Source organism: Martes martes (genome assembly GCF_963455335.1).
Source record: "Martes martes genome assembly, contig: scaffold_493, whole genome shotgun sequence".
In the NCBI taxonomy this organism is placed as follows: domain Eukaryota; kingdom Metazoa; phylum Chordata; class Mammalia; order Carnivora; family Mustelidae; genus Martes; species Martes martes.
The window spans coordinates 1-12,328 of record NW_027666436.1 but is presented as its reverse complement, the minus strand read 5'-3'; the positions used below and the strand labels follow the sequence as shown (position 1 = coordinate 12,328).

General features: G+C 43.9%; 1 protein-coding gene across 1 annotated transcript; it reads right to left on the bottom strand.

The window, feature by feature from the left end:
• Positions 1-2,784: 2,784 nt before the first annotated feature.
• On the bottom strand, positions 2,785-11,515 carry LOC308338019 (serine/threonine-protein phosphatase with EF-hands 2-like; the record flags this gene model as incomplete). Its single annotated transcript, XM_080831580.1, has 5 exons — positions 2,785-3,548; positions 6,028-6,115; positions 6,862-7,025; positions 8,135-8,241; positions 11,373-11,515. Coding segments are annotated over 5 exons (756 nt in total), but the record flags the coding sequence as incomplete, so codon positions are not given.
• Between the last annotated feature and the right edge of the window lie 813 nt (positions 11,516-12,328).

The following is a 12,328-nucleotide window of genomic DNA, read 5'->3' as shown; positions in this document are numbered from 1 at the left end:
TACGGTTTTGCTATTTCTTTCTCGCACAATTTAAAATTCCTTTTAAATTAAAACTCCCTTGGGGCACCTGGGTGGCTCAGTCGTTAAGCCTCTGCCTTTGGCTCAGGTCATGATTCCATGGTCCTGGTATCGAGCCCCGCATCGGGCTCCCGGCTCAACGGAGAGCCTGCATCTCTCTCTCCCTCTACCTGCCACTCTGCTTCCTTGTGCTCTAGCTCTCTGTCAAATAAATAAAAATCTTAAAAAAAAAAAAAAAAAAAAAACAACTCCCTATGAATTCGCTATGCTAAGTAAGAAAGGAAATCTTTTCGGAGCCTTGAGTGTGCGTGCAGGACTTGCCCACTGTGGGACACTCAGCCAGAAGGCCAGAAGCAAAGCATGAGTGCCCCTGAAGAAGGCACCAGAGTAACCGCTTCCTGATAGGAATCTGTGACTGTGCTGTCTACAGTTGAGAAAGGAACTTCGGGTTTACGGATCAACCGACCGAGCTCCACTACAACCCATTCTGGATTGAGAAGCCGGGGACGTGTTAAACTGGGCCATCCCTTGGGAAGTGCCGTGGCTTTTGCCTTGATAAGCCCCACCCTTGCCTTTGTTTGGAGAGCGGTGGTCTTCGTGGGCCCTTGCCCAGATGCGAGTAGATCCCAAGAGCTCGATCTCAGTGACGCGGAGTTATTCTGTTGTTTGTTTTATGAGTTATTCCTTTGAAGGCTCAGAATATTTGTTTACCTTTAATCACAACGAAGTGGGAATGTCATGAAGTGACATGAAAATAACAAGCCCTTTGTTGAACTTGAGCTGTTTGCATAAGATGTGTCAGACGATATAAACATGAGTTCAGGGGCTCCTGGGGGTGCTCAGCGGGTTAAGCGTCTGCCTTTGGCTCAGGTCATGATCCCGGGGTCCTGGGATGGAGCCCCCTGTCAAGCTCTGCAGGGAGTCTCCTTCTCTCCCTCTCCCTCCGCCCCTCCCCCCTGTGGTGCTGTCTCTCTCTCTCTAAAATAAATAAAATCTTTTTAAAAAGCATGAATTTACTAGTATACTTAATCTCTTAATTACTAATTCAGGCAAGATAAACACAGGGGTCATGTGTATTCACTGAAATATCTTAACTCTTCTCTGGATTGTACTCACCGGTGGAAATCCAGACTTTTCCAGAGTAGTAGAATAAGAAAATAAAACATTTTCCAAGAAGGAAGTTGTGTTCGTTTTCTATGCTATGGAGCAAATGACCACGAACTTAGTGGCTTCGAACAACACACATTTATTATCGAACAGTTTCTTGGGCCGGGAGTCTGGGCACGGTTTCACCGCACCCTCAGCTCAAGGTCGCACACGCCTGCAGTCACGGTGTTGGCCAGACTGCATTTCCCTCCGGAAGCTCAGTCACGTCTGGAAGAATCTGCTTCCACGTGAAATCAGGTTGTTTGCAAAATGTGTTTCCTTATAGCTGTATGAGTGGAGACCCTGGCTTTGTGTAGACTCCCCTCGGAAGCCATGTGTGGATCCTACACATTTCCTTGCCCTGTGGGTTCCTTGAAGACCACCTGTTGCTTCGTCAAGCCAGATAGGAGCATCTTTTGCTCCAGTCCACTAACAAACATTTTTATGTCATGTAATCGCAGGATCAACACCCAGCACCTTTGCCATAGTCTGTCGGTTAGAAGCAAGTCACAGGTTCTGGCTGCATTCATGGGGAGGCATCACACAAAGGCAAGAACAGCAGGAAATCACGAAGGGCTGGGGACACTTTAGAGACTGTTTGCCACATAAGAAAAAGGGCCGGGGGAACCAGGGCTCGCTCAATCAGATGATCTAGTCCTGGCAAAACTGGAAAGAACAGTGGTTAGAGCAGGGATCACGGGTTTTGGTCCTGGCTGTGTCATTAACTAGATCATTTACGAAGCTAGTGTTCTGGACCTCAACTTCCTTACTTTAAAAATAAAAGGAGGTGGGGAGACAGTAAGTCAGAAATGTAGATTAAAATAGCACAGAAAAACCATCATTCGCCTTTAGCAAAAATTACAAATGTTTGCACTCACCACTTCGGAGTTCATGGGTGTGCTCAGCCCTAAAAAGCAAGGTGCCATTAACAGGTTCACACCTGTGTCACCCTGACCACGGGATACCTAGAGTTTTAGTTAGATGTTATTTCTGAGTACACCCGATGAGGTTAACATTTGAATTGGTAGACTGAGTAAAGTAGATTGCCCTCCCAAATGTGGGTGGGCCTCATCCTATCCACTGTAGGACTGGATAGAATAGAAGAAGGCTGAGTAAAAAAGAATTCCCTCTCTCTGCTTGCATTTCTTTGAGCTGAGACATCTGTCTTCTGCCTTTGGATTCAGGCTCAGCCTAGTACTTAAACCATCGGCCCTCCTGGTACTAGGCCTGCGGACTTGGACGGGAACCACACCACTGTCAGCTCTCCTGGGTCTCCCGCTTGCTGACTGCAGTCTTGGGATTTCTCGGCCTCCACAATCACGTGAGCCAATTCCTTACAGGAAATCTTCTTACAGACTGTTATAATACTCTGACAAAGTAATCCATTCCTGGGATTTTATCTTAAGAAAATGTCTAATTCCAAAGACTTTAGTGAAATGAGCTATATGCACAAAGTTATTAACCACGGTGTTATGGATAATAATGAAAAACTAAAAACAATGCACATGTTTCACAACTGGAGAATGGCTGAACAGATCACAGTGTGTCAATTTGAAAGAAAATCATGTAGCCATTAAACTAATAATCACGAGGACTATGTAGCAACACAGGAAAGTATTTACAAGTAGATATGAGTTTATTTTTTTAAAAAGAACATTAAATTATATAAAAACTATAGTATAACAAGAAAAAGTAAGTAATGAAAAGAATCCATGTTTGGGTCATGGGATTGCACAATTTCTCATAACTTTCCTTTACAAATAAGATATTTTCAAAACAATAATTAAAAGGTATAAAATGAAAACAATGAGGGGATTGAATTATCAGTGGTTCTTAACTGGGGTAGACTTGAGAATTTAAAATATTTGTACCTGGGTCTTACCCTGTGAAACCTCTGAGCTAGGAATAGGGTAGCTACATATTTAAATACACACACACACACACACACGTGCGCGCACACACACACACATGTGCATGCACACACACACGCAGAGAGCTGATTCTGATGCACACTGGTAGGCAATTTCTCAGGGTAAAATTCCACAAATCTCTGGAGAATAAGGGAGCTCTTGCAGGGACAAGCTCAGTCTTGGTTATGAGGCACCACAGGAGATGTTCACCAGGCTGCTCTTACTGTGTGCTCGGCTTGCTGCCGTCCCCGTCCTCAGTGTCTATGGCCTGGGGACAGCCTGAGGCATCGCCCTCTGGGCAGGATTGCTCCACAAGGCGGAAGGCCTCCAGGAACTCATTGATGTCGATGTGGCCATCCTTGTTGAAGTCAATGCTCCGGGCAAGGTCACAGATGCAGTCATCTGTGATGTCAATGTTCATATGAGAGCTGAACAGCCTCCAAGTCTGCCTGAACTCGTCCAGTGAGATGAACCCTTACCAGAGAGAGGAATTCAGATCAGTGAGTCAGTCTAGTTTTCATGTTCATTTGCTCTGACGTTCTTGCAGGAACACCTGCTCTTTACCGTTGAACAGATAAAGATGGCCAAGGCCTTGCATCTAGTTTAAACTACCAAGGGGATGGCACAAAACCGATGATTCACCAGCGGTTCTCAACTGGGAGCAATTTTGCTTCCCTTCCTCTGGGGACACTTGCTAAGGTCTGGAAATGTTTTTGATTGTCATGACCATGGTGGGTATTACTGGAATCTAGTGGGTAAATGCCAGGAATGCTGCTACATACCCTACGGTACACAGGATGGACCCCCCAAAAAACAAGTGTTCAGGCCAACATGTCAATAGTGCCCCTGCTGGGAAACCAGGCACTAAGTCATCCCAAACACATATTTTATTTTGCTTATAAAAAGCCTCTGGACCCACACATCTATGGTCAATTGATTTTTTTTATAAGAGTTCCAAGACTACTCAAAGGGGAAAGAATTGTTTTTTCAACAGATGGTAGTGGAAACTGGATATCCTCATGTAAAAGAATGAAGCTATCCCCCTACCTTGCACTACCAACAAAAATTGACGCAAAATGAATCAAAGGCCTGATTGGAAGAGCTAAAAGTATAAAATTCTTAGGAAAAAAACATAGATGTAAATCTTTGTGACCTTGGATTATGTCATGGTTTCTTAGATATGACACCAAAAGCACAAACAACCACAGAAAAAGATAAATTGGACTTTTTTTTTTAATTAAAAAATTTTGTGCATCAAAGGAAACTACCAAGAAAGTGAAAAAACTGTCTACGAAGTTGGAGAAAATACTTGCAAATCGTGTATCTGATCATGGCATAGTATCAAGAATATATAAAGAACTCTCACAAATCAACAACAGAAAGATGGATAACTCAATTAAAAGATAGGCAAAGGATTCAAATCAACATTGCTCCAGAGACTATATAAAAATTTACAATAAGCACAGGGAAAGATGCTCAATATCATTGGTTATTAAGGAAATACAAATCAAAGCCTTGAGATACTGCACACCCAGCAGGATGGCTTTGGCGGGGGTGGGGCTGGGGTAGGAAGTGTTGGTGAGGACAGGAGGATAAGGAGAAACTGGAGCCCTCAGACCTTGTTAATAGGATCATAAACGAGTATAGCCACTGTAGAAAACAATCTGGCAGGTCCTCAAAAAGTAAAACAGAGTTTTGTGATATGATTCAGCAATTGCACTCCTAGGAATACGTCCAAGAGAATAAAAAACCATATGTTCACATGAAAAGTTGTACACAAATATTCACAGAGTCATCGTAACAGCCAAAAAGTGGAGACTATCTAAATAACTACCAACTGAGGAATGGATAAACAAAATATGGTGTAGATATTTTATATCCATAGGACGGAATTATTAGCCAGCTCTAAAGAGGAATAAAGAGCTCGTACATGCTGCAACATGGAAGAACTGTGAAAACGTTACGCAAAGTAGAATCAGACACTAAAGGCTGTAATATTGTAGGATTCCATTTATACAAAACGTCCAGAGTAGGCAAATCTTTAGAGACAGAAAGCAGATTAATGGCTTCCAGGGGCTGATGGAGAAAGGACAGGAATGGAGAGTGACCACTAACGGGGGTGGGTTTCTTTTTAGGGTGATGAAATGTTCTATAATTAGATAGTGGTGATGTTTACACAACCTTGTGAATATCCTAAGAACCAGTGAACTGAACATTTTAAGTGGATAAATTATATGGTATATGAATTATACCTAAAAATAGGTGGGGAGAAAGTAGTGACATTGAAAAAGGTCTTTGGACCAGTAGGGGAACAGGAGGAGGGGACACAAGACCTCCTTGTACATTCTTTTTTCTAAGATTTTATTTATTTATTTGACAGAGATCACAACTAGGCAGAGAGGCAGGCAGAGAGAGAGGAGGAAGCAGGCTCCCTGCTGAGCAGAGAGCCTGATGCGGGGCTCGATCCCAGGACCCTGAGATCATGATCTGAGCCGAAGGCAGAGGCTTAACCCACTGAACCACCCAGGGGCCCCTCCCTGTACATTTTTTGCTAACATCCTGTGAATCTGTAGTTATTCCAGATAAGAAGTTTAAAAAGAATACTTCGGGATGAGATTGTAAAAGCCTTTCTGCTCTAGGCACTCCTCATTACTTTATGGCTATCTTTGATAGGACGATAAGGGACAGCACACCTTCTAATCACGGTTTTTCCTATGAGAAGTTCTCAACCCGTTTGTCTTCATTTTTCTCTGCCCAACCCCTCTTCTACATGGATTGTTCCTAATGCCCAAATACTTTTCTAGTTTCTGCCATTTATTTATAAGCATAACTGTTATTTATTTTGCTCCCAAAGTGCTCGAGTAGAGGGCTAAATGACCAGGAAGGAGACTGAAAGGTGGGAGGTCAAGTACATACTACACGTCAGAAGTGACAGGCTAACGAGTGTCTTTACCTGAATGGTCACTGTCTATGATCCTAAAGATGGTCTCCAGGTTGGATCGGTTCCGATACAGTGTTTCCAGCAAACTTGACTGGATGTTCTGCAAAAGAAAATATACGTTCTTTCTATATCTTATGTTCAGGCTTGTCCTCATATATAATTAACACACAATCAACCCTGACAATAAGATAGGGTTGAAACAGCCTGAAGAGATTTTATCCCTAAGCCCTTCAGCCTACCAAAAACCTAAGGGTTTAAGAAGTACGTCTAGCCCATGATGGAAAGGTTCTAAAATTGACTCTGATAATGGTTGCACATATCTGTGAACATATGAAAACAATGGAAATGTACAGTTTGAATGGATGAATTGTATGGTATGTGAATTATATTGAAATAAAGCCATTTTAAAAAGTACTTAGCCCTAGGCCTTATATTCATTATACATTCAATAAGTATTTATTGAGTAAATCTTTTTTCTTTTTTCTTCCTTCTTTTTTTTTCTTTTTTTTTTTTTTAAGTGAGGGAAGCAGGACGGTGCGTGGGAAGTCGGACAGACCTGGGTTTGAGTCCCGGTTCTACAACCTAGAAGCTCACTGAGCAGCATCCTTGCAGGTATAATGGTGCTGGTAATACCATCCTCGCGAGGTAGGTATTTTGAGGATAAATGGAGGCCACATATGTAAGTCACTTGACACAAAACCTGACACACAGAAGCTCAACAAGTAGTTCCCTTTTCTCATCCATCTTCTTTTCTGGGTTCTCAGTACTTGCGGCCGATTCAAAGTTCCCCCAGAGGGAGCTTCCGGGCCCACAACATGGCGTCACGCAGCGTCTTCACGCCATTACCTCACGGCTCAGTTGCTCCTTGGCCAAGCCCTCCAGCCAGGGCTCGTACTCCACCGCGGACCCCGTGGAGCCGCTCACCAGCTGCGGCCTCAGCATCCGCCATGGCAGCCCCAGCCGCAGCACCGACTCCGCGGCTTCCGCCCAGTCACTCAGGGAGACGAAACCTACAGCCACGAGACGATGACCTGACGTGTCGCTTGCAAGTCCAGGGTCCTGCCCCCCAGTGCAGACCTTTTTATCCTGACATACCCCCTGCTCTCTGCAGGGAACAGAATTAATGGGCACTATCACTCTTTTTGTGGGTTAGGTAGAGTTTGCTGGAAACGGGTTGCAAGATAAGATATAGGATGCCCACTTAAATAAGCATTTATGGCCCAGATAGTGCATGGGACATAATTATATTTTAAAATTATTTGTGGTCTATCTATAAGTCAAATTTAAGTAGGCATCCTGTTTTTGTTTGCTAAATCTGGCACACTATTGAAAAGTCACACAACACTCCTGTAAATAATATGCTAAAACTATATACATATATATGTGCATATACAGCATTAGTTGTTGGTATGTGTATGAGCAGGTATTGCTGTGAATTTATGATTGTTACCATTATTTTCTAATAGGGATATATATATATGTGGTCCATGTACATTAGACAAATATTCTATTTAGTTGAGCAAAGACAAAATCCCTAGCTTTGATAATAGAACACAGAACAGGTATCTACACACTAAGCAAGAATAAGAAGCCAAATCATTGCTCTTTTGCTAATTTTTGGATATATTCTTGTAACCTCCTGCACCCATTGGTTTTTGCTTTGTTCTGGCCTTGTTACCCTCCCCTGGACTCCATTTCTTTTTAACCCCCTCTATAGTTAGCTAAATTCACATTCTGTTAAAAGTTTGGAATTTTAGGGGCACCTGGGTGGCTCAGTCAGCTAAGCGTCTGCCTTTGGCTCAGGTCAGGATCCCTGAGTCCCAGGATCGAGTCCTGCCTCAGGCTCCTTGCTCAGGGGGGAGTCGCTTCTCCCTTCACCCTGATTGTGCTCTCTCTCACATAAATAAACACAATCTTTAAAAAAATAAATAAAAGCTTGGCATTTTAAACTTTAGAAAAGATAACTAGAACATTAAGTTGAATAAAATGAAAAAAGTAGTCAAAGATGTCCTTTGGTCCTTAGTTCAACAAATATTGATGTGATAACTTCTGCTGCACAGATTTTTTTTTTTTTTTTGGCCTGCTTCCTTTTAGGAATATTTTACTTCTTTGGTCTCACCAGTTTTATCTGTGTCATGCTTCTTAAATTCACCAAGAAGGTCTGAGGAATGAGCAAATAACTTTTCCCGCAGAGATCTCAGAGCGGACTCCTCTACTCTGCTAATCCTGGGACAGGGGACGAAAACAAACATTTTAAAAGTTCACATCGAGGAAATAGTCACAGGTTTGTTTTTCTTACCACACTCCTCTCCTCTCTCAACACCTCAACCTCCCTAGAGCTTGGTTTGGGGGGAAGAGAGTTCGGTTTTTGAAGGAAGAGCTCCATCTCTGATTTCTCCCCACTACCCTCCCACTTCTCCCTGCTGGGCTCGAATAGGACCTGCCACCGTCCTTCCCAGTGCAGGACAGTAGTTACGGCAAAAATTCTGGAAAAAGACCACCCTTGTGGTAACGTTATCCTACTGTACTGCACCTCAATTTCCCCATCGTCAAAAGAGGGAGGAAGGAAGGAAGGGAGGGAAGAAGGAAAGTTGTACCTACCTCTTAGGATTGTGAAGATTAAAAAAGTCAATTCATATAAAGCACTTAGAAGAAAGCCCAGCACATTGAAAGTGCTTAGTAAATGTTACCTGTTATCGTGCTAATATGCTTTCCTTATAATTTGTTATTATGTTACATAGACACAAGGCAAGATTTATGAATAATGAAATGACACTAATGAGTTTTCTCATTCTTACTGGATCAAAAGAGTAATCCTGGGCACAACACTGGGCCCAAAGTAAGTATTCAATAAATATGTGTAGTGAATGAATAAAAGAGATAAAGGAAAAAGAACAGATAAAAGTAAATATATACTTTGTCCTGCCTCATTGAGGAACCAGCCATTCTATAAATGATGCCCAGATAACCTATCTTTTGGGGGCTAACAGTTACAGACACACATGTGCACACACACCACACACAGTTTCAATCATGTTTGATGAAAATCGTCCTTGCTGTTTAAGGTGTTTAGCAGAATAATCCTGTACGAGGGCTCCGTAGACCCCTAGGAGAGTGTGAACTTCCTAAAACTCATCCCTAAATGTATGGGTATGTGAGTGTATTTGCTTTTTCTGGAGGGAGTTTATTGTTTCATCAAAGGGTCAAAGAAGTATGGGACTCCCTGGGGCACCTGGGTGGCTTAGTTGGTTAAGCATCTGACCCTTGGTTTCAGCTCAGGTCACGATCTCAGGGTCGTGAGACCGAGTCCCACATCAGGCTCCACACTCTGTTGGGAGTCTGCTAGAGATTCTCTTCCTCTTCCTCTGCCCCTCCCCTGTTTGTGAGCACTCTCTCTCAAATTTAAAAAAAAAAATTAACCTTAACCAAAAAAAGAAGTATGGGACTCCTTCTCCTCCCAAAAGTTTTAACAACTGGTTTGACAAAGCTTTAAACCATCTCCTCTTAAGTTATCGTCATCCATCATGATCACTCAGGGATGTAGTGTGGTGATGCTCTCAGGCCGTGTCTACATGGACAAGGCTCTATGTTTCTACATCAAGCAGCCAACAGTGGCCACTAACTAAATGCAGAGCTCTGCGTGGATTACCTCAGTCCTCCAACACCCTCTGAGGAAGGTCCTATTATTATGCCCCTTACAAAGTAACTAATGCACGGTCACATAACTAATAAGGGATGGGACCAGCAATCAATCTTGACAGATGAATTCTAGGCAGACCAGACTATTATTGTGAGGTCTGGATGTGAAGCAAGAGGAAACGGATGCCGAATGAGTCCTCTTCTAAGAAAAACACACGATCCTGAGTTTACGGACCCCGAGCCATCAACTATGGGTGGTCAGAGACATTTCCCCCTTACTCCTGCTCCAGGGAGTTGATGTTGTTGGACAAGTCATCGCTGGGTAAATTAGCTGATGTTTACTTGCTTTCATAAAGCCAATAAATATTTCCAAGAGCTCTTTAATCATAATATTAAAACATATTCCCTATAGGCTTCCCTACAGTGACTTCTTTTGCAGCGACGACACCTAAAACCCATAGAATCGGGCATTGCAGTGCAGATCCTGCTTGGTGGGGCTGTGGGGGGTCCAGGTGCCTGAGTTTTGGTAAAACTCCCCTTCGGTGATGGATGCCTCCGCACGGTAGGTCTATCACTTAATGAGTTTAAATTCTCATATAAAACATCTTCTTGAGTGATTCCAGCCTTGATTTTTCTAACAACTTGAGTGTTCATAACTCCGGATATTTAACAACTCAAGAGTGGTTTAAAATAAGGCCCTTTATAGCACTCACACCGGCAGATGTTAAATATTAATGCAGTCTCTTTCCACTGGGTTTGTTAACTTTGGTTTGATTTCTAATTAGTTCATCTGATAATTAAAGAAGCTTGTTCCGTGGCACTAAATTGCATCTGTCAGCAGCTTATGTACCTGGGACTATCTTCTCGGTAGGAGGCAGTACTGCATGTCTGTTAGGTGTCTGATTTCTGAACTAAGATGGCCTGGGCCAGGCTTGCCTTCCCTGTGTATTAGCTGTGGGACCATGGACCGGCGGATTTAACCTGTGTTCCTTAATGATCTCCTCCATAAAACTGAAATTCGTCTGTATTTCCTAAGTTCATTGTGAGACAATACATATACATTCTTTACAATAGCACTTCGTGGGTGGGAAGCTCTCATCTCAACGGAAGCCATGCAAGTAATATTATACACGTCCGTCCCCAGGAAGAAAAAGGCCCTGTCAACAAATGTGTGGACTGAATCCCATCCGTCAAATCCCTAGAAAACAAAGAACCTTTGGCTGTGGCTTATGGGGTAAAACAAACCCTTTACGGATGAGAGAAAACATATGAGTGACCCTGGAAAGACTCAGTGGCCTGGTATATGGTTACCCAAAATGTCCCCATCGAGAATAACTTCTGCAGGAAGCAAATCTGTTGCTTCCACTAATGACGGGTTGGTGCAGATCTTAAAGTGTATGCAGAAGAAGAAAGAGGCCCCTGCCATGTCTGTTGTAGACCTTACTGCTGACATAGCTGAATTTTGTTGTTTCGTTGTTGTTCTAAGTAGGCTCCATGCCCAGCGTAGAGCCCCGTGTGGGGCTTGAACCCACAACTCTGAGACGAAGACCTGAGCTGAGATCAAGAGTCAGACACTTAACCAACCGAGCCACCCAGGTGCTCCGTAAATTCTGAACGGTCACTTAGAATTTGGATGAATGTAAGGACGCTTGACATTTCAAAGTTTCTACAAACACCATAACTCTGTTCTTCTGTAAATCGTTCATTAAAATTCTTGCCTTTGCCTCATAGTCAGCATGTGGGTTGCCTTGTTCGCTTGATACTGCACGATGTGCGGGTTCAGGGCCGGCCCCAGCTTGACGTAGGCCCCCCTGTTGCTGCCAACTTCATAGTAGTTGGAGGCAGAAAAGATGGTTAAGACCTGGACCAAAACAGAGAGAGAAAGGCCTTCGGGTTCACTGAAGAACGCTTCACCCCCGATCCGATAGGGCCCAGCCCAATCTCAGGGGCTGCCCCTCCGCCTTGACCTCACCTATGGATCTTTTTACTTGTTTAAAGTCATCAATGCTAGTAAGGCCGGAATCATGATTCAAGCAATAATCTGAATTCTGATAGGACACCCACAACATGGTATTTTTTTTTTAAGTTTTATTTATTTAGAGAGAGAGCGAGCACGAGAGAGGGAGCACCAGCTGCGGGAGAGGCGGAGGTAGAGGGAGAAGCAGACCCCCTGCTGAGCAGGGAGCCCGCCCCGTGAGCCCCCGAATCCAGGTTCACGACCTGAGCCGAAGGCGACACTCAACCAACTGAGCCACCCAGGTGCCCCACAGCGGGATTTCTTCCAGTGCAGAAACCCCGTCACCCTGTCGTCTTGTTTGAAATGCGTGTCAGTGAGCGATGTGACTTCAGGAACGGAGACGTGGCTGGGAAAACCCCAGGTCGTATTTCTGTCCCAGAGATGGGATCATCTCTGCCCCTCTGTTCTGCTCTCAGGGGACGGCGGAGTGGCAGCAGCAACCGGACTCTGAGGTTCGAAGAGGCTGCGAGGGGCGCCTGGGTGGCTCAGTCATTGCTCGTCTGCCTTCCGCTGGGTCATGATCCCAGGGTCCTGGGATCGAGCCCAGCCTTGGGGGGGGGGGGGTCCCTGCTCAGCAGGGAGCCTGGTTCTCCCTCTCCTTCCCCCCTGCTCTCTCTCTCTCTCAAATAAATAAAAATAAAATCTTTAAAAATAAAA